This window comes from Amblyraja radiata, chromosome 4 (assembly GCF_010909765.2).
Source record: "Amblyraja radiata isolate CabotCenter1 chromosome 4, sAmbRad1.1.pri, whole genome shotgun sequence".
In the NCBI taxonomy this organism is placed as follows: Eukaryota; Metazoa; Chordata; class Chondrichthyes; order Rajiformes; family Rajidae; genus Amblyraja; species Amblyraja radiata.
Window position 1 is genome coordinate 104,453,710 of NC_045959.1, and position 23,645 is coordinate 104,477,354.

A 23,645-nucleotide genomic window follows, 5' to 3' on the forward strand; every position below is an offset into this window, starting at 1 on the left:
ACCTAGCAGTTGAACTGAAGAATCTTCCCAACGTGCTTGCACTCTTAAATGCCAGTTTTTGAAAGATATTGGCAAAGGCCTTTAAACACATCTGTTGACTTTTGTTTTCTCTGATGTGAATGTATGATCTTAAGACCATCAAATAGAATCATGAATAATATCATAAGAGGAATAGATCGGGTCGATGCACAAAGTCTCTTGCCCAGAGGACCAGAGGACATAGGTTTAAGGTGAAGGGGCAAAGATTTAATAGGAATCTGAGAGGTAACTTTTTCACTCAAAGGGTGATAGGTGTACGGGACTAGCTGCAAGAGGAGGTAATTGAGGCTGAGACTTTGTCAATCACAATGTTTATGAAACAATTAGACAGATACATGGACAGGTCAGGTTTCGAGGGATGTGGGTCAAACGCAGGCAGGTGGGACTAGTATAGATGGGACACGTTGGCCGGTATGGATGAGTTGTGCCCAAAGGCCTGTTTCCACACTGCGAGAAAATGAAAGAATATATGCTTTAAAGAAGAACAATGTGTGAATACAAATGTGTGGAAATACATAGATATGGAATAAAAGGTAGCAATAAAACCAAGTGGCAATGCTGATTCTAGCTCACCTTTCCTGCCGCGTTTGCTCCTCTGTAGTTTCCATCGCACATTCCAAGGAATTCTGCAAAGACTGAAACTGGTTTACAGTTTCTTTCAGCAGAAGACGTGTCACAAACTGTTCCAAATTACTTGAATTCTCGTAATCCTGTACAAAAATAAATAATGCAGAGACTAAACTAGCAAGATCAAACCACATTTTACTGAAACAATCCTAAATAAGATGAGTGGGGCAAGATTTAATAGGAACCAGAGGGTGGTGGGAAAGAGCTTCCAGAGGAGGTAGTCGGGCAGGTACTTTAACAAGTAAAAGACATTTCGACAGGACATGGGTAGGAAATATATAGAGGGATATGGGCTAAAGAAGGGCAAATGGGACTAGCTTAGATGTATGTTGCATCTTGGTCAGCATGTTCAGGTTTGGCCGAAGGGCCTGTTTCCATGCTGTATTACTCTATCACTCCATAAATAATAATAATTCAGTTGGTATCGTGCTACAGAGTGAAATTAATGCAATTGAACTGTTTTTTGAGTCCAAGCCAGTGCAATTTAAAGTATTGGAGGAAATGGGGTTCTTCAGTAGCTTTGATTTGATTTGATTTGAATTGATTCAACTTTATTGTCATTGTCCATAGTACAAGTACTTAGACAACAAAATGCTTTTTCCCATACAGCCATATGAATTAAAAAAATAAAAGCACAGAACACAATAATCCATAACACAAACATCCCCACAGCGGTACCAAAGTTTCCCACTGTGAGGGAAGGCACCAAAGTTCAGTCAACCTCCTCGTTGATGTTCTCCGATGTTCACCCATGGTCTGGGCCTCCTGAGCTCCCCGCAGTCGCCGCTACGGGCGGCCCGATGTTCAGGCCCTCTCGCCGGGACGATGGAACTCCGACGTCGGAACAGAAAAACATCCTCAGCTTAGACACCTGGCCTCTCATTTCTGCCATTTGGGGTGACATGGTCAATCAATGCGCACTTGTGTTTCCCATTCTGAATTAGGTTTTTTTTAAGCTGGAAATTAATAATGTATTAAATCTATTCTTTAAATGAATCAGCATTGATTTGGTAGTTAAACTTAAGTTTGTTTGCATTTCACAAATAATCATCAACGCCGACATCAATGTCAGCGCACGTGCGTCCCTCCCCTCCCACCAGCTCTCTCGGGCAGTGCGCCTGCGCCGCTCTCCTTGCTCGGCCCCGCCTCCCCTGGTTAGAGCTGTTCCGCTCGCGTGAGGCGCCACCAACGGCGGTGGGGAGGGGGAGCTATAAATAACGGGAGCAGGAGAGAGGCGGCGATTAGTTGAGGCGCGGATTAGGTGTGAGGTGGAGTTTAGTCGTGGGGTGGGAGGTTTAGTTAAGTTGAGGTGGGGTTAAGGTGTGAGGTTTATTTGAGGGGCGAGGTTTAGTGAGGTACGGTTTAGTCGAGGCGAGGTTTCGGTGTAAGGAGAAGTTTGGTAGTGAGGTATCGTCGAGGCAGGGGGTATAGTGAGGCGAGGGGATTAGTTGAGGTGTAGGTGTGTAGGTGAGGAGAAGTGAGCGTAGGTGAGGTGAGGAGAAGTGGATGTCTGAGCACAGGAAGGGAAACCAAGGTGCTCCTGAAGGAGACAAGATCACTGCCTTCTGTGGCAGAGAATTTCACAAATTCACTACTGCGTGAAAAAGTTTTTTCTCATCTCAGTGCTAGGCAAAGAGACATTTCAGGTAACATATTTTTTGTAAAGATGTTTTCAGCTGAATGAGGCCTCATTTATTGAAACATATAAGATTGTTAAGGGTTTGGACATGCTAGAGGCAAGAAACATGTTCCCGATGTTGGGGGAGTCCAGAAGCAGGGGCCACAGTTTAAGAATAAGGGGTAAGCCATTTAGAACGGAGATGAGGACCCACTTTTTCCACACAGAGAGTTGTGAGTCTGTGGAATTCTCTGCCTCAGAGAGCGGTGGAGGCTGGTTTTCTGGAAGCTTTCAAGAGAGAGTAAGATAGAGCTCTTAAAGATAGTGGAGTCAAGGGATATGGGGAGAAGGCAGGAACAGGGTACTGATTATGGATGATCAGCCATGATCACATTGAATGACGGTGCTGGCTCGAAGGGCCGAATGGCCTACTCCTGCACCTATTGTCTATTGTCTATTTCATGAAATATATATCTCTTCGGGGTTATTTTACTGCTTATGTGTTAGAAAAATTGTAAGCTTCTGTTATGTAAACTACCAGCAGAAAGCTTGAGGGTAGACAAAAATGCTGGAGAAACTCAGCGGGTGAGGCAGCATCTATGGAGCGAAGGAATAGGTGACGTTTCGGGTCGAGACCCTTCTTCAGACTGATGTGGAGGTGGGGAGGCGGGAAGAAGAAAGGAAGATGCGGAGACAGTAGGCTGTGGGAGAGCTGGGAAGGGAGAAAGTAGGGAGGAACTGAAATAAATTTTCATTAGGCGAGAAATAGTATTGGGTAGGCTAATGGGACTGAAGGATGATAAATCCCCGGGGCCTGATGGTCTGCATCCCAGGGTCCTAAGGGAGGTGGCTCTAGAAATAGTGGACGCATTGGTGATCATTTTCCAATGTTCAATAGATTCAGGATCAGCTCCTGTGGATTGGAGGATAGCTAATGTTATCCCACTTTTCAAGAAAGGAGCGAGAGAGAAAGGGAATTACAGACCAGTTAGCCTGACTTCGGTGGTGGGAAAGATGCCGGAGTCAATTATTAAAGAGGTAATAATGGGGCATTTGTATAGCAGTAAAAGGATTAGTCCAAGTCAACATGGATTTATGAAAGGGAAATCATGCTTGACTAATCTTCTGGAATTTTTTGAGGATGTGACAAGTAAAATGGATGAAGGGGTGCCAGTGTGTAGTGTATCTAGACTTTCAGAAAGCCTTTGATAAGGTCCCGCACGGGAGACTGGGGACTAAAATTAGAGCATATGATATTGGGGATAGGGTGTTGACATGGATAGAATATTGGTTGGCAGACCGGAAGCAAAGAGTAGGAGTGAACGGGTCCTTTTCAGAATGGCAGGCAGTGGCGAGTGGAATGCCGCAAGGCTCGGTGTTGGGGCTGCAACTGTTTACCATATATATTAATGATTTGGAAGAGGGAATTAGGAGCAACACTAGCAAGTTTGCGGATGACACAAAGCTGGGTGGCAGTGTGAATTGTGAAGAGGATGTTAGGAGGTTGCAGGGTGACCTGGACAGGTTGGGTGACTGGGCAGATGCGTGGCAGATGCAGTATAATATAGATAAATGTGAGGTTATCCACTTTGGCGGCAAAAACAAGGAGGCAGATTATTATCTCAATGGGGTTAGGTTAGGTAAGGGGGAGGTGCAGCGAGACCTGGGCGTCCTTGTACACTGGTCACTGAAAGTTGGCTTACAAGTACAGTAGGCAGTGAAGAAAGCTAATGGAATGTTGGCCTTCAGAACAAGAGGATTTCAGTATAGGAGTAAAGAGGTTCTTCTGCAGTTGTATAGGGCTCAGGTGAGACCACATCTGGAGTATTGTGTACAGTTTTGGTCTATTAATTTGAGGAAGGACATCCTTGTGATTGAAGCAGTGCAGCGTAGGTTCACGAGATTGATCCCTGGGATAGCGGGACTGTCATATGAGGGAAGCTTGAAAAGACTAGGCTGGTATTCACTGGAGTTTAGAAGGATGAGGGGGAGATCTTATAGAAACATATAAAATTATAAAAGGACTGGACAAGCTAGATGCAGGAAAAATGTTCCCAATGTTGGGTGAGACCAGAACCAGGGGCCACAGTCTTAGAATAAAGGGGAGGTCATTTAAGACTGAGGTGAGAAAAAACATTTTCACCCAGAGAGTTGCGAATTTATGGAATTCCCTGCCACAGAGGGCAGTGGAGGCCAAGTCACTGGATGGATTTAAGAGAGAGTTAGATAGAGCTCTAGGGGCTAGTGGAGTCAAGGGATATGGGGAGAAGGCAGGCACGGGTTATTGATAGGGGACGATCAGCCATGAACACAGTGAATGGCGGTGCTGGCTTGAAGTGCCGAATGGCCTCCTCCTGCACCTATTTTCTTTGTTTCTATGTTTCTAAAGCAAGGACTACCTGAAATTGGGGAAGTCAATGTGGACTGTCAATGCTGGGGTGTAAACTGCCCAAGCGAAATATGGGGTACTACTCCTCCAACAGAAAGCTTGAGAGTCACTTTCAATTTATTGTCTCCTTCAGCAGCAACTCGATCTCCCTTCCTGAGCTCAGACACCCACTTCTCCTCAGGTCACCTACGCTCACTTCTCCTCACCTACATATCTTCACCTCGACTAATCCCCTCGCCTCACTAAACCCCCTGCCTCGACGATACCTCACTACCAAACTTCTCCTCACACCTAAACCTCGTTGCCCCCTGAACCCCCACCGGAGCGTTGCCCCCTGAACCCCCACTGGGGCCTAGCCAGCCTCCTGGACCCTCGGCCAATACTTTTTTTCTGGAGGTGAATATCATGCTCAGTCCACATTGCTTAAAAATCTGGGGTCTACTGTATGAGACGGTTTAAAAAAAATAATAATAATATTAATAATATAGTGTAATTCAATACAAAATAATAGTTAAAATAAAAATTAAAAGGTTATTAAAATATGATGTAAGCTAGCCGTAAACGAAAAAACTTTCAAATTAAGGATGTTTCATTCTAAATATATTTAATATAAAATAATTATAATTTAAAACACTATTAACATTTATGACAGAATTAAAACTTGTGGCGATCTGTCGTGGAACAACCCCATTGAAGAAGATAACATTGGTTACCCAGACCTCATTGCTGGTTGCGAATGGGGCCCCCATAACAGTTCAAGCTTCAGGGCCCCAAAAATGTAAGTCCGCCACTGGGCATTGGCCAAGAATAAGAAGGACACATGGGACAGGTAAAGGCAGCTGGGATCAAGTATATCCCTGGAGGAGTTTTGGGGAACTAAGGAGCAAAGTAAAAAAGGGCAAAAAGGGGCCAGGATATAGTTATGGCAGATAGCATTAAGGACAATCACAAGAGATTTTATAAATATATAAGGGAGAGAAGGGTAATTAAAGAGAGAGTGGGTTTCCTCAGGAATCAAAGTGGTCAACTCTGTGTGGAGCCACAGGAGGTGGGCAAGATCCTCCATGAGTATTTTTCCTCTGTATTTACCGAGGAGAAAGACAGGAGGACAGAGGAACTTGGGGCAGTCAATGGAAGTATCTTGAGAGCTGTCAATGTTACGGTTGAAGAGATGCTGAAGGTACTATCATGTATGAAGATAGAAATATCTCCCGGGCCTGATCAGATATATCAGGCGACATTGTGAAAAACCAGAGATGAAGTTATGGGAGCCCTGGTTAAAATTTACGAGTCGTCTTTAAATAGAGGAGAGGTGCAGGAAGACTGGAGGGTGGCAAATGTTGTGCCTCTATTCAAGAGGAGCTGCAAGGAAAATGCTGGGAACAATAAGCCAGTGAGTTTAACATCTGTAATTGGAAAATTAAGAGAGAGTATTCTCAGGGATTGGATATACAGGCATTTAGGCGGACAAGGACTGAAAGTGAGCATGGTTTTGTGCGTGGGAGGTCATGTCACACAAATCTGAGTTTAAAAAAAAAGATGTGACCTTTATTTGAAAAGGTCAATGAGGGCAGAGCTGTAGATGTTGTGTACATGGACTTCAGCAAAGTATTCGACAAGGTTCCGCTTGTGAGGCTGCTCTGGAAGGTAAGGTCGAATGGAATCCAAGGAGAGGTAGCTGAATGGATAGGAAATTGGCATCATGGAAGGAAGCAGTGATAGTGGAAGGTTGCTTCTTGGACTGGAGGCCTGTGTCTAGTGGTGTGTTCGCAGGGTTCTGTCCTTCAGCCCGTTACTGTTGGTCATCTATATCAGTGATTCCCAACCTGGGGCCATATGGGGCCATGGCAAATTTCAGGGGGGGCCACAGAAACAAATTGGGATTTAGGGGGCCACAGGTTCAATGAAGGGGGCCACAGAACTACCACCCTGTTGCCTCCTAAATTTCAGTTCTAATAAATTTAAATCTATGTAGTTGAAATATTTTTGATGTTTGTGGAATAGAATAAAAGAGAGTATATGTGCAATTAATAGACATTGATATTTTTATGGAAGGTATTATAATATTGAAGTACTTTTTTTCTGCAGGAAAGGGTACAGAGAAGATTTACGAGGATGTTGCGAGGACTAAAGGGTGTGAGCTATAGCGAGAGATTGAGTAGGTTGAGATTCTATTCCTTGGACCACAGGAGGATGAGGGGTGATCTTATAGAGGTGTATAAAATTATGAGAGGTATAGATCGGGTAGATGCACAGTGTCTCTTGCCCAGAGTTGGTGAATCGATGACCAGAGAACATAGGTTTAAGGTGAATGGGAAAAGATTTAATTGGAAAATGAGGGGTAACCTTTTCGCACAAAGGGTGGTTCAGGCAGGGACTATTCCAACATTTAGAAACAGTTAGACAGGTACAAGAATAGGACAGGTTTGGAGGGATATGGACCAAAGGCGGGCAGGTAGGACTGGTGTAGCTGGGACATGTTGGTCAGTGTGGGCAAGTTGGGCCGAAGGGCCTGTTTCCACACTGTATCACTCTATGACTCTTATGACTCAAAAAATAACTTGGATTTACACTGCACTTTCAAAACAAATGTCAGATGAAATGTATGTCGGGCAACATGAAGTGCAATGAAAAATTGTTGGGCAGGCAAATTAAAGCATTTTAAAATTCATTTAGATTAAAGATACAGCGTGGAAACAGGGCCTTCGGCCCACCGAGTCCGGGCCGACCAGCGATTCCCATACACAAGCACTATCCTACACACTGGGGACTTATTTTTACCAAAGCCATTCCTACAAGCTTGTAGGTGTGGGAGGAATCTGGAGCAGCCGGTGAAAACCCACGCAGGTCACGGGGAGAACGTACAAACCACATAAAGATTGCGCCTGTAGTCGGGATCAAACCCGGGTGTCTGGCCCTGGAAGGCAGCAACTTTACTGCTGCGCCACCGTGCTGCCCCATTGTTAAAGGGGAAATTTTGGTGGACGATTTTGAAGGTGGAGAAATTGATTTCACAATGTAAACATTGAGGGAGAGAATTCTGGAATATCAGGTCAAGTGTTTTGTCCGTGGATTAATATGCAAACTATACTCATAGTGGCACACATTGACTAAATTAAACATTGTTGCTCAAAATGTTGCTCAAATTAATTTGCATATCAGAAAATATGAACTGTTCTACAAACTAGTTCAATCAGGTAGTATTTTTAATATGTAATAGACAATGTGCTGGAGGAACGCAGCATCTGTGGAGGGAATAGACAGGCAATGTTTTAAGTCAGGACCCTTCTTCAGACTCTGTGAAAACCCCTGTACAGCGTCCCGAACTGAAACATCATCATCTATCCATTTCACAGATGCTGATTCTGCAATTTGTATTTTGCTCAAGATTCCAGCTTCTGCGGTTCCTGTATCAGTATTTTTATTTTCATTGTATGACCAGATTTTGCGAGGGTGGCAACAAATTTTATTAATGCGACTGAAACTGGATCTTTAACTGTTTCTCTCATAACCCAGTAAATTGATTTTAAATAATTTATGTGATTTTAAAAGGCTTTATGGATACATTTACCAGTTTCAAAGTACAGGTTGTTCCCAGGTTATGGCATGGTTCCGTTCCAGAGCACTGTTCAAACACAAACAGTTCACAAGTTGGAAATGCAGTCACGAACCTAGTTCCCAAAAGGCAGAAAATTTATTTATCCCTGTAGCAGCAGGCAAATTCATCCTGCCAGTTCCTTAAATACTCGCTCGTATGTAGCGGATGTACATACAGAAAATCGGTCATTTGTAAGATGGGGTTTACATGCAATGAATTTTGTGCAGGGCAAGTTTTTTACATAGAGAGTGGTGAGTACCTGAACTCATTACTAGCGGTGGTGGTGGAGGCAGATATGACAGTGTTGTTTAAGAGGCTTTTAGGGGAATGGAGGGATATAGGTCACACTAGACTAAGTGGGACCCGTTGGGTCCCAGTCATACAGGAGGCCTGGTCCCCCAACGCAAACCATTCCGCAACACAATATTCCACCACTCACCCGTTCCCCCAACGCAACCCGTTCCCCCAACGCAATATTCCACCACTCACCCATTGCTCCTAACTGCATTCCCCCTCATCCCCCAGCACTCGGAGGGAAGTGGGGTGTGTGGCGGAGGGGTGTGGGGTGGGAGAGGAGGGGTGTGTGTGGGTGGGGTGTAGGAGGGGGAGAGGGTGTGTGTGTGACAGGGGGATGTGGGGTGGGAGGTGAGGTGTGCGTGTGGGCGAGTGGTGTGTGTGGGCAGGGGGAGGGGTGTGTGTGGGCGGGGGGAAGGGTGTGTGGGCCGGGGGGAGGGTTGTGTGGGCGGGGTGGGTAGGTGGGGGGAGGGGTGTGTGGGCGGGGGGGTTTTGGGGAAATGGGTGTGTGGGCGGGGGGCTTGTGGGGGGATGGTTGTGGGCTGGGGGCATGTGTGGGGGAGGATGGTGTGTGGGCGGGGGGGGGGTTGTTGGAGGAGGGGGTGTGTGGGCTGGGTGCGTGTGTGGGGGAGGGTGGTGTGTGAGCGGGGGGGGGGGTTGTTGGAGGAGGGGGTGTGTGGGCTGGGGGCGTGTGTGGGGGAGGATGGTGTGTGGGCGGGGGGGGGGTTGTTGGAGGAGGGGGTGTGTGGGCTGGGGGCATGTGTGTGGGAGGATGATGTGTGGGCTGGGGGGTTGTTGGAGGAGGGGGTGTGTGGGCTGGGGGCGTGTGTGTGGGAGGATGATGTGTGGGCGGGGGGGGGGTTGTTGGAGGAGGGGGTGTGTGGGCTGGGGGCGTGTGTGGGGGAGGATGGTGTGTGAGCAGGGGGGGTTGTGGGAGGAGGGGGTGTGTGGGCAGTGGAGGGTTGTGGGCAGGGGGGGTTGTGGGGGGAGAGGGTTGTGTGTGGGGGAGAAGTTGTGGGGGCGGGGAGTGAGCTTGGAGAAAAGACAGGGGAAGAGCCATGGGGGAGAGGGGGGTATCACGGGGGAGGGGGGCTGGAGCCAGCGAAGGGGACCAGAGGGGAAGGGGCTGGAGCTTGCGGTGCGATGGGGACTCACAGTGGGCGCTGGTCGTACTCCGCCGCCGAGGATCAGAGTCTCCGCATTCTGTTTGGCGACATCGGCGACATCTCCGACTCCACGTCACACCGGGCTGGGCTGGGCCGGGCTGGGCTGGACCGAAAATTGTGTCCGGTTGGAGACCTCCACCAGCCATCCAGAGCGTCCCTCAGGTCCAGTAAAGATGCAGGAAGTCCCATCTCAGGGAGTGACAGGAAAAGAGACTAATCCGCGCGGCACTGACTGGCAGGAGAGGAGGTCGATCTGCACATGCGTAGCTTTACGATTTTTGAGCCTCGCTAAATTTTACAATATGCCACCGATCAGAATGAAACAGTGCATTCGCAGCATAGGAGAACGGTGAGTGACTTGGCGAAAAATCGTAGCGCTATCGTGTACTATTTTTACGCAAATAGAAAAACCGCGCAAACTGAAAGATAACAAGATCAGTGTTTTAGTTATGTATAGATAGATGCTTGAATGTGAAACATTCTTGATTTCATATGAACATATGAAACATTCTTGATTAGTCAGGGTGTCAGGGGTTATGGGGAGAAGGCAGGAGAATGGGGTTGAGAGGCTCAGCCATGATTGAATGGTGGAGCAGACTTGATGGGCCGAATGGCCTAATTCTGCTCCTAAAACATTTGAACATGCTGCTCCATATCCTTCCAGAGAAGATTAGTTTATCTTTGTATCATGTTCGACATGGACATTGTCGGCCAACGTTACTGTCCCTGTAATGTACTTTTCTTTATTATATGTTAATTTTCATGAATTCCACCGAGTGGCGCCATCAGCGATGGCAGCCTCGCCAACGGTCTGTATGTCTTATTGTCTTTTTTGTTATTTTTAGTGTGTTTGTAAGGTATGTGTGTAATGTTCCCTGGTTTGTTTTATGTGGGGAGTGGGGTCGGGGGTCGGGGGAGGCTTTTTTTCAATTTCTTACCTTGCCGGAGATTCGATTGTTTTCCAGATCGTATCTCTGGTCGCTCTGTGGCCTAACATCATGGAGCTGGCAGCCCTGCTCGAGACTGACTTTGAGCCCCACCGCGGGGCCGTGGACTTACCATCGGAGCCGATCCCTTGCTTGGGATCGACGCTCCAACCACAACCTGTGGATTTCACCATCAAGGAGCTCGCAGTCTTGGGTAGAGGCTGATGTCGGGAAGCTCCAGTCACAGAAGGTTCGACAGCCCCGACCCAGGGTCCGATCGCCCGGCGTGGGGGAGCTGAGATTCCCCCGAAGCGTGAGCTTAATTGCCCGGTGCGGAGGGCCTGACCGCCGGCTACGGGAGCCAAGATCGTCCCGTCAACGGAAGGCTCGTGGCCCCCCACCACGGGAGAACAAAGAAGGGAAGAGATAGAATTTTTTTTTCGCCTTCCATCACAGTGAGGAATGTGGTGGAGTTGCTGTGGTGGATGTTTATGTTCAAATGTATTTTGTGTGTTTTGTTGCTTTTTGTTGGTATGACTGTACAGCAAATCAAATTCCTCGTATGTTGCAAAACATACTTGGCTAATAAAGTATGATAATGATTGCGATTATCACGAATTTTAAATGATCACAACAGGTCATCCTTTAGTTCCTGTCGAAGCGTACAAAGATCAGCTTATGAAACAATCTAACATAGAAACACGGAATCATCACACAATACGCAGTCAGGAATTGCAAGGTCATTTAAAAAAATGTAAGCTGACAAATTATTTCATTCTAATGTTGACCATTAATCCATTGTTGTCTGGTTCACCTACTGATGCAAGCTGGGGAAATGGAGACACTATGATCCTTTTTGTATAAAGTCAGTGGCATTTTTGCTGACTAATACTACTGGATTTGTCAGACAAAGCAGAACCTGACAATAATGAATGAATACAGTGCAGCTTCTAGTATTCTACAGCCCTAAACAACGTCATGCTTCAGTCCTTAGAGGGTACTGCAGTAAATCACAGCAGTGATGTAGGTGCTATAGCCTGCGATTCTGTTGTCGAGGGAGAGGTGAGAGCATGTATCTCATTTCTCAAACCATGACCTACAAATGATTGCAGAGGAAGTGGAAGGAAAAATATTTAGTACCAAAGGTCCAGGAGGCCATTATGAAGATGGGTATGGACAATAAATCATCCTCTAATAGTGAGTCTTTCAGAAGCAGAATTTGCAGAAATTCCAGTATCTGACTGGATAAGCAATGAGAACTGATACTTGGAAGTGCACCTCTGTAAAAAAAAAACTTCAGACAATGACTAATACATATATAACCTATCGATGCTGGTTGACATAACCCCAACCAGCCCCTTGAACTCATAATTCTCTCCCCCATTCTAACCATCTCCCAAATGAACAGAAACTGAGATACTGTAAGTAGGAAAGCTTCAGTGACATCCCTATTGCAGTCGACAGGGACATTGGGGGCGGGAGGGCCTGTTCCTGTGCTAAACTGTTCTGGTCATCGCGTAACAGGAAGAAAATTAATGCTTTGGAGAGGGTGCAAGACAGGTGCACCATCTAGTTGCTTAGATTAGAGAATATTAACTATAAGGAGAGGATGGACAAAGATGTTTTCTCTGGAGCCACAGAGGCAGAATTATGAGAGGCATAGATAGGGTAGATAGTCAGTCGTTTTTCCAGGGTGGAGATGTCAAATACTAGAGGGCATAGATTTAAGGTAAGAGAGGACTGTTTATCGGAGATTTGCCAGTCTCGGTTGCTTAGTTCTCACGCTGCCTTAGTTATTCCACGAGGCTATATGCATCAGGATCATGTAATATATTGTGGACTTCTACTCTTACTGAATATACATTAATTTACCATTTACAGTTCTGCATCTCGCATAAGGCTATGTAAATACCAGTACTTAAGCACAACTGCATGACTCATATATTCCCCCCCAAAAAAAATCACGTACTATTCACAACTATATCATATGTTGTTAAGATTTCATGCATTATTACATTGTTATTGCAATAGTTGAGTTCACATTTTGAGTTAAAAAATCCATGCAGTCTTCAACTCACATTTAGACACCACTTAGATTCATATTGATCAAAAGAGGCCTGTGATCACTATTGTTATGTTACATAATTCAGTGTAATTCAATATTGGCTGAATGTGGGATATTAGCAGTAGGAAGGAACTGCAGTTGCTGGTGTAAATCAAAGGTAGACACAAAATGCTGGAGCAACTCAGCGGGACAGGCAGCAACTCTGGAGAGGAATGGGTGACGTTTCGGGTCGAGACCCTTCTTCAGACTGATCAGTCTCGACTTGGGTCTCAACCTGAAATGTCACCCATTCCTTCTCTCCAAAGATGCTGCCTGTCCCGCTGAATTGCTCCAGCTTTATGTGTTTACCGTGGGATATTAGCAAATGGGTGCTTAATGCATTTGGACTTATCCCCTCCGCAGCCTTAATCAGATGAATATTAAATGCATTTGGATTTACCTTCTCCAGCTTGTTAACCCAATGAACATTTCATTTAGAAGGTAGACACAAAATGCTGGAGCGAATGGATATTCGTGATGTTTCAGGTCGGACCCCTCTTCAGACCTGAATTGTCAACCATTTATTTTCTCCAGAGATGCTGCCTGACCCGCTGAGTTACTCCAGCACTTGTGTCTATCTTCAGCTTAAAACAGCATCTGCAGTTCCTTTCTAAACATTTAATTCATTTACTCTTGTCTTCCTTATCATGCTAAACCTCTTATTTTGGTTTTCAGTGGATAACTACCATTGTTATGATAACAGTAAACAATTTCTGATAAATGCATTAAGTATAACTGCTGTTACAAGTAAATTTATTGCTCTTGCATTTTGGTGAAATGCTAAGCATTTTCAATTTCATTTAATTTGATTTATAATATTATTGTGATTATATATTACTTTTATCAGAAATACTAGAAGCTATGACAACATAATTGTTCCACTGGACTGAGAAGTCACTTATCATTATTGTCAATTGGTATTTCTATCCAAATGAATAATATCATTTCTATTTCCTGGAGATATGGTGTTGGAGATGCTTGAAGCTTATGTCAAGTTAGGTGACATATTTTTGACTGATTGTTCCGTGAGTCTGCCCAAGTAAATTTAGAAACATTCCTTTGAGACAAATCTCTCTTTCAAAAAGTTTTCCAAAGCTTATTTTGGCAACATTCCCAAGTTTAAATCATACATTAATTTCTCTGACAACTAAAGATCAACAACTCAGCATTGCAAGCCCAACTCCTGTGCACTTTGAATGTGCTGTAGATTTTCTTGCAATAGTTACCTCGGGCCCTAATTGTAAGAATTTTATTGTTCTCTTTGGGTCATATGACAATAAAACACTCTTGACTCTTGTCATTATTCATTGCATTCGTTCCTCATCCTTCCCATTCCCCATGATAGGTTAGATAGCGAATGAAATCTTCTCTACAGGTATCCCTTGATTAATGACAATCCAATTGATGAATTATCATTATAATTACATTGACTCTTTGGGATATGAGTTTTTATGAATTTATTTCTCAGAGTCATAGAGTCACACTGCATGGAAACGGCCAACTCATCTACGTTGAGCAAGATGCCCCAAGTTAGTCCTATTTGCCTGCTTTTGGCCCATATCTCTCCTATCTTTCATATCCGTGTATTTGTCCAAGTGTCTTTCAAATGTTGTTGCAGTACCAGCCTCAACTACCACCTCTGGTAGCTCATTCCATACATCCACCACTCTCTAGGTGAAAAAGTTGCCCCTCGGGTTCATATTAAATCTTGTCCCTCTGTCCTTGAACTGCAGATGCTGGTATAAACCGAAGATAGACACAAAAAGCTGGATTAACTCAGCGGGGCAGGCAGCATCTCTGGAGAGAAGGAATGGGTGACGTTTCGGGTCGAGACCCTTCTTCAGACTGTTGTAACAATCAGTGTGTTACCCCACATGCATAGAAATACACAGTACCAAATGCCCGTAATGCATCTCTCCCACATTTATTAATTGATTGAATTGATTGATTGAAAGATGCAGCATAGAAACGGGACCTTTGGATTACCATATCCATGCCGACGATCCATTACCCGTTTACACTAGTTCTATGTTCCACTCTCTACACACTAGAGGCAATTTACTGAGGCTCTTTATACTACAAACCCAAGTAGAACCTATAACATTTCTACTTAAAAAAAAACATATGGCGGGACCAGGTGTGTCAAGGGTTAAGGCAGGAGAATGGGGTTGATAGATAGATCAGCCATTATTGAATTCTGCTCCTAGAACTTATGAACATGACCACATTTCCTTTGTAAATTAAGGAAGAGATGTACTTTTATGAATTATCCCCTCTGCTTTGTTCCCGGCGCAAATTTATAATTATCTGCAGAACATCCACAGTCAGTGCACTCCAGTGTAATTTACTTTGCTGCCAGTCATTCAACCAGAAGGAAACAACTTCCAAACTTTCTAAATAACAATATTGTTGCATTTCTCCCAATGCCCACCAAAATCTGGGAGCAAAATATAGAAGCCCTGGAGAATTAGTATTTTTTCATTGACTTCCTCCTCATTGATGTTACACCTTGAGACACCATGGGAATGTTTGATATCACTACCTATACAAATAACACATTTTCGGTAACCACATCATTAACTGTTTGAAACCTGTGCGGATTGTCTGCTCGAGCTTCTTTATGAATGCATTGTGGTTCACTTTTATGATATTAGAGGAGTCTCTTTCAAAATTAATCACTTTTGTTTCACAGCAGTTTGAAACACATGATACAGGCAAGCTATTGACTATACACCTTCAGACGTATGGGCTGTCTGAGTTTGACCATGTACAGTAAAGTCAAATGACCTGATACTCATTGTATACAGCTGTGGCTTACCTCCGAGGAAGAAACTTGTGAGTTCATTTTCCACTGCAGGTGCTTGACCAGAAACACGGGGCTGATTTCCAGCATCTACTGTATTTTTGTTTTTGGATTAATGTTAAACTTTGACTTTTCATGACCTCTCAAATGTACATTTAAGACAACCCTCTCCAGTTCAGCCTATTAGTTCTGACTAGCTTGGTTATCTATAAACCCTTGTATGATGTATGATGTGGTAGCCTTGCATAATTTCATGGAACAATTGCATATTCATAGTAGTCTACAGCCTTGCAATTAGTGCATGTGCAATTAGTGAACACCACCACTTGTACTGCAGCACCTGATAGAATTCCAGTGTCAGCGCAGGTACTCCATGCTCACAGACACTTCCTTTAAAGCAAGACTACTAAGACCGAGATACTCATCAGCTGTGGAACTATACACTCTGACATCTAGAATGAAGCAAGATTGCTTATCCTACTATTCTCCCCCCTGCTCAGGGTGTTCTCTCCTGCGATGTACCCTTTGACTCGCACTCTAAATCTAATATTGTGTTTTTCCTTTCATGTTGTAAGCACCGTCTTTGTAGTGCTTCCAGGCCCAGTCCATGCTTAACTCAGGGTTTGTTTTGGCTAGGAATTTAGTCTTTGAAGTCCAAATAAGAAATACATTAAAAGACTCAAAATGCTGGAGTAACTCCTTGAGTTAGGCAGCACGTCTGGAGAACATGGATAGGTGATGTTTCGGGTCTGGACCTTCTTCAGACGGACTCAACCTGAAATGTCACCAATTCATATTCTTCAGAGATGCTGTCTGATCCTCCAAGTTAATTCAGCACTTTATAAACCAGCATCTACAGTTCCTTATATCTCCTAAGAAATACATTCATTTATTTTATTTTCTTCAACTTTCTTCATTCATTCGTCTTTCTTCTTTTTCTTCACACACTATATATCTCACGTCTTTCTATCCATTACTATCTAATTTCTTTTTCTTATTCGTATTTTTCTTTATTATAACAACAACAAAAATAAGAAGCTGTACATGAAATGTATTATGAAAATATATATTAGGCACTTTGGTGCCATATGATTGTACTTACTCCTAATAAAATAAAATATTTAAAAAAAAAAAAAATGTGTTACTAGATAAATGTTCATAAAACTGACAATCGTTGATGTAAGGCTAATTCTTGCATTCAGAAACTGTTACTTATCATTCAGCTTAAACCTATCATATTGAGGGGGATAAATCTTGAATAACATGTATTGGTGCTCCGATATTGATTGAGCATTTGGAGTTAATAGTAATGCCTCAAAATCTGTAAACATTTTCCATTTATTCTTTAACACATTTGTTTTAAATACTGAATTCACTCCTCAAGGATAGCTGAACGTTACTTTTTCTGTGGTAGTGATGCTTCGGACAAAGCTTACTTCAAAGCAATTTTACTTATTGTATTTCCTTCAAATGTGCAGATTGCCTCCTGTATAGCAATCACCTGCCTCATCCTTTGGTGCAACAGGGAACAAAGTAAGTGCTTGGAGGGCGAATCTGGAATGTTATCAAAGGAAAAAAGAATGATCTAACCATTTTTTTTAGTTATTTCTTTTCCATGTTTGATATGGTAATGCTACCATGGTTGGGCATAAAAATCCTGAGCATATTTCCATTATAATAAGGGGCCAAATGACAGCTATTTTACTATCTTAGATATCTCTCTGAGATGTAATTAGAACCCAGCATTGAATACTTCAGACATTTGGCACCCATTACAAGAGGCCACTATACCATTTACAACCAATGTCAGATTCAGATTCAGATTCAGATTCAATTTTAATTGTCATTGTCAGTGTACAGTACAGAGACAACGAAATGCATTTAGCATTAGAGCGACATAGCAAATGATTTGAATAAATAATAATAAGTGATAATAAGTGTCCGGGGGGTGGGGGGGTGATTGGCAGTCACCTGACTTCACCTTTCTAGTTCTCAAATTAATTTGACCAAAAATTGTTATTTTTTACTTGTTATTTTAACATTAGCAGTTATTTTCCCCCTGCAGAATGATATTCATGTATAAGGGATGGAAGTTGTCAAGGTTAGGCAAAGTTCAGAGGCCAGGTATAGGGGACTGAATTCTGCAGTGAATAACATTGTCTTATGTTCCTCAGTGTACCACAACAAAATAGCTAACATAGATGAAATTTCAAAAAAGGAACTTCTGGCAATTTCTATGGATAGGCTTGGGTGTACCCGGTAATTTGCCTTACAATGCCGTGCCAATAGTAGAATATTGCATTAGATATTGATCTGATCATGACTATAATGTTGCCTTTGCACTGCGATATTTCATCTAAAATTTGATTGTTATTTCTGTTGACATTCCTCCATGTCAATATTCAAAAGGTTAAAAGTGCTGATTTGATATGGATGCAGCATACATTATTGAGAAGTTTTAGCATATATCTTAGAGTTAATAATTTCTACAAGTCTTTATCAATAAATATGGAGCTATAGATCTGTTAGATTACACATACTTCTCTACGCAAATAAATAAACACATGAAGTCCAGTAACCCTATAATCTGCCCCAAAATATCCTATTATCATTGTAAAGTAAGCAGCTAAATACATTTTAAAAAGTCAGCTTAATGATTTGCAAATAATGTCTACCATAACCAAGGCTGCACTACATCATTTCATTGACTATAATGAAATAGTTTAGTTTAGTTTAGAGATGCAGCGTGGAAATATGCCTTTAGGCCCACCTATGGCGACTATTGATCATTCTTTCACATTAGTTCTATGTTATACAACTTTCTCATCCACACATTAGGGGAATTTTACGGAGGCTAATTAAATGACAAACTTGCACGCCTTTGGGATGTGGGAGGAAACCGGAGCACCCAAAGGAAACCCACGTGGCAGAGGGAGAAGATGCAAACTCCACACAGACAGCACCAAAGGGCAAAATCAAACACAGGTCTGTGGCTCTGTGAGGCAGCAGCTGTAGCAGCTGCATTACTATGCCATCCTAAGACGAATGTGCAATTAAGTAAAAACCAAGAAAAATTACTTCACGTTAGAAATAAAAGCAGTGGGCCCATTGTGTTTTCTCTGCCATCCAATAAGATCATTGCCTTCATGCATTTCTCCCATACTAAACTCTTGTCCCATGATTCCTTTAATATCTAAAAATCCTACCTTGAAGAATATTCAGCAACTGAGCCTCCAAATCCCACGTCCAAATATTTACTAGAATCATGATGAAGACATTTCTTTTTATCGCATCCCTACATTTTATGCTTCAATGAAATTCTCTCTAGTTCTATATTCAAGAGAGAAAAGGCATTGTCTGCTTTATTTGTCCTCATTTGACAAAAGTATCATCCCAAGAAACGATTTGATGAACCTTTGTGGTGCTCCCTTTTTTTCACAAATAGATCCTTGAGGCAAAAAAGGTAAGGTGAGAGGGGGAAGATTTAATAGGAACCTAATAGGAGTCACTTTTTCATTCAGAGGGTAGTGGATATATGGAAAGAACTGCCAGAGGAGCTAGTTGAGGCAGGAATTATAACAGCTTTTTAAAGACATGGATAGGAAAGGTTTAGAGGGATATGGGCCAAATGCAGGCAAATGGGACTAACTTAGATGGGGCAAGTTGGTATTCATGTACAAGTTGGGCCAAAGGTCCTGTTTTCATGCCATGTGACTCTATGACTCGGTGAGGTCTCAGGAGGACCAGAGATTATTGGAACAGGATGTTTCTTTTCATGTACTCAAATTCCCCTGCAATCAATGCCATCATATAGTTTGCCTTCCCGACTGCAAGCTACAGCTGCATCATAACCTTCAGTGAGTTGTTTACAAAGCCAGACAGCTCTTTCTGAACACTGACACCTTTCACCCTCTCTAGTAGTATGTTCTACAGCCTGTGATGAGACATTATCCTCTCACTGAACATTACCAGCAATGCTGGTACATCAGGGTTTCACATGATTCATGGATTTTTTGCTGCCAATGAATATGTAAATTAAGCAACAAGATACGGGCTAAGTTGATAGAAGTGGAAATATTTACAGAATATTCTTGAGAAATTCCAATCTTTCGGTAAGCCTAAACTGAGTGTCTAAGTTGAAGAAAATTGCAGCATTAACTTGGTCTGGATTTGGACTGATAAATGATACATGCCTGAACTTTAAGAAGATGCCATCATTTACCCTTTAGCTGTGAGCCAGAAACACAGTGGTTTCAGCAACATTTCAGAAAAATTGCTGCTTTGAAAATAATAAAGGCTTATTAATGGCTTCTCTAATATTTTAAATAATCATCGATAAATTAAGGAAGTGACAAAATGGTCCTTTCTTCATAAAAGATACAAACCAAGGCAACTAAAGAGAGCGAAAACAGACAAAGGAATGTAAGACGGAATGTGTAAGAAAGAACTGCAGATGCTGGTTTAAACCAAAGATAGGCACAAAAAGTTGGACAGGCAGCATCTGTGGACAGAAGGAATGGGTAACATTTCGGGTCGAGACCCTTTTAAGAATGTAAGAATTGCTAAACGCAGAGCAACTCAACAGAGTACTTGCTCAACAGATCAGGTACAGCCAATGTCGCACATGGATGGCCGGGCCCATTCTGATGCAGAAAGCTATAAAATTAAATATTGAGTCCAGAAGGTTGGTTGTACAGATGCTACTCCTGAAGCCCATCTTGCAGGAGACCAGGTAAGGGTGGGAGAGACATGGAGAATTAAAGTGGTGAGCAACAGGGAGCTCATGGTTGCTCCAGTTTACTGAATACACATACATTTTGGGTTTGGTTTCTCCATAGTGCAGAAGACCACATTGTGAACATCAAATGCAATACATGTGATTAGGAGAAGTGCAAGTGAATCATTGCTTTATGTGAAAAGACTGCTTGGATCCCTGGAAAAGGTGAAAGGACAAGTGTTGCTTCTCCTGTGATTGCATAGGAAATTACCATAAGAAGGAGGCTGAAATGGCAGGGAAAAAGATGTGACTGGTAGTGGAATCTCAATGAAGATGGTAGAAACTGCAACAACATATTTTCTGAATGTGAAGGCTGGTGGAGAGGAAGGTGAGAAGCAGGAGATCTCTCCTTGCTCTGTCCAGAAGAAGAGCGTTCAAGTGTGGAAAAGGCATTTGGGCAGATATATGGAGAGGAAAGGCTAAACGGGCTATAGGCCAAATGCCAGCATATGGGACTAGCCCAGTATGCCAGATTGGTCGGCACGGGCAAATTGGGGTGAAGGGCCTGTTTCCATCTGTATGGCTCTATGATTAGAGTCATACAGCATGGAAACAGGACCTTCAGCCAAACTCATCCAAGATTCAATGATGCTATGACAACATCTAGAGTTGGGCCAACAAACTGCAAGTTCTGTGAATTTAGAGTGAAGTGCAGTAACTATCTCCAACAAGTAGAGTCTAAAGACCTCTCCTTGACACTCTATGCTGTTAACATTATCAAATCCCTCACCATCAATATGTTAGGTGGCACAAAGGATCAGTAAGATAATTACTAACAGATAATAACCGTGTTATTAAAAACCAGGCACATAATAATCGTGACTACAAAAACTGGGTCATCGGCAAGAGACTCACAATTTATTCACTGATTTCAACAGGTGCCCCCTATGAATGATGCCTGCAAAATTGGTCCAGGATCTAAAGATCATGGCTGGAGACCATTGTTGGGATGTTCTGGGCCAGAATGGGGACAAGGATGGAGTTGAAGGAGTTGGGGAGGGGGTAGATGGGGAGAGAACAAAGGGAAGTCACCAATGCGTTGGGAGTGGAGGAGGACATTGAAAAGACAAGGAATAAAGGCACATTTAAAATATTAACATGGACATCCTCTGGTTGGATTGCCAACACTAGGCTTGGACCTGTTCTAGGATGTTCCCATTGAATCACGGTGTTGCAAAGATGTTGGCACGGTTTTGTAATATAAGAGTGTGGTATTAAGTTTTTGAAATGATATTAAATGACCTAATAATTTTGTTGAAACATCATTTACAGTAGTTTTCTCTATTCTGATGGAAGTAGTCACAATATCCAAAGTCTTTCCCCATAACATTTCCTATTCATATTACTCTGCTTGATCTACACTGTGCACACTTTATGACTTAAGGGATTGGACAGGCTAGATGCAGGAAGATTGTTCCCGATGTTGGGGAAGTCCAGAACAAAGGGTCACAGTTTAAGGATAAGGGGGAAGTCTTTTAGGACCGAGATGAGAAAAACATTTTCCACACAGAGAGTGGTGAATCTCTGGAATTCTCTGCCACAGAAGGTAGTTGAGGCCAGTTCATTGGCTATATTTAAGAGGGAGTTAGATGTGGCCCTTATGGAGAAAAGGCAGGTACAGGATACTGAGTTGGGTGATGATCATATTGAATGGCGGTGCAGGCTCGAAGGGCCGAATGGCCTACTCCTGCACCTATTTTCTATGTTTCTATGATCTCCTTTCTGAAATGAGGTGGCCAAAACTGCACACAATACTTGAATACAGTCCAACAAAAACATTGAATAATGCCATCACACTCCTTTACCCTTGTGATGTATGTCATCATTTATTTAATTCAAATTGCTTTGTTTCATTAATGACTTCACATTAATAAGCAGTTCTGCTTTTGGTGATTTGGCTTTGGAGTTTCAAAACAGAAGTTTGGCCTTTGATTACCGTATTTAAAGCAATTTTAAACAGACTGCCAGGCACTTGAACATTACAGCCGGCAAATTGACAACCAAAGTAGTTCTGCTGAGGTAATGTGTGAATGATATTGGAAATTGATGATTATTTCTGAAAATAAATTATGTGTTTAAAATAAAGTGTTATTTGGGCTAAATTCACCCCATCTCCAGCATGGAAAATACCTTTTACAATCCCAGAGACTTGTTTATTTAGTGCAGGTTATTCTTAGTATAGGTAAAATCATTCTTTAATTTTAAGTTGAGTTGGCAGCCATGGAAAACCTGATATTAATGATCTTTAAAAACTATGTCAGATACATTATACAGACAACATTTTGCTTAATTCATGTAATTATCAAAAATACAGCTTTCTTGGATGTTCATTATATCTTTATACTCCACCAACTATGCAATTAGAATCATTAATAGACTAAATTGCCATGTTTTACAACCGCATAATTTTATAGGTAATACATTTTTTAAAGCCCCAGCGGCTTGTTCTAAGAAAATTCAATTTCAACCGAGTGTTTGGGTCTTTTGCAACATGTCATCCGACCACCTTTCATCTTCTATTGAAACGGTGCCTAATCAAAACACCCACTCTCTTTATTCCACATTCCTGCACCTTAAGTTACATGGATCAGTATCTTCAAAAGATGAGACCAATTGTCACCTGATCCACTAGCAAGCTGTGTGAAGTTGGTTAATGACACTGATTTACTCTGCAAATCTGATCATATTTCTAGCCATTAGCAATGCTTAAAAAGGAAGGCCAGTAGACAGTTCCCACTGCAGCACAAACGTACGCCTGGCAGTATAATGATTTGTAGCTGGAGAGACGCTTACTTTATTTTGCATCCATTTTGGTGCCAGTACTTTATTTCACTATTAATTCTGTGTTTATTTTGTTGTTTGGACAACATTATTTGGCAAGATCTGTCAGCATATTTTTATCCGATACATAAGAAAATACACTTGTATGTTTTTGAAGTACCAGAGAACACATATACAATATATGTACCTACAAGGCGGAATCATTAATATGAGCTTCATTTCAACAATGCAAATGTGCTCATTTCTTGTGGTCACCGAGCAAACATAAAAATTTGGCAAGGAGAGAAGCTATTGTAGATTGGGTGTAGTTCTCTGCCTTTCTAAATTGCTTACTTTTAAACCTATTTCATAGTTGCTGAATTTTGAGTTATATTTCTAATATCAAGGAGATATCTGCAAGTTCAATCAGTCTGCAATTAATGTGTATATAACACTAGGGATAGATGCAATTTCTGCAAGCGATAATATGTAAATAATTTTCATTTTGAAATTAATGCATAACAATAGAATATTGACCCTTCAC

General features: G+C 42.4%; 1 protein-coding gene across 2 annotated transcripts in view; it reads right to left on the reverse strand.

The window, feature by feature from the left end:
* The window catches only part of necab1 (N-terminal EF-hand calcium binding protein 1), a 95,112-nt gene that overhangs the window by 36,559 nt on the left and 34,908 nt on the right, over positions 1-23,645 (reverse strand). For both annotated transcript variants that reach the window (XM_033020157.1, XM_033020158.1), the window contains one exon: positions 613-749. In XM_033020157.1, coding sequence (XP_032876048.1) covers positions 613-749 — 137 coding nt within the window. The remainder of the gene's footprint in view (positions 1-612; positions 750-23,645) is intronic.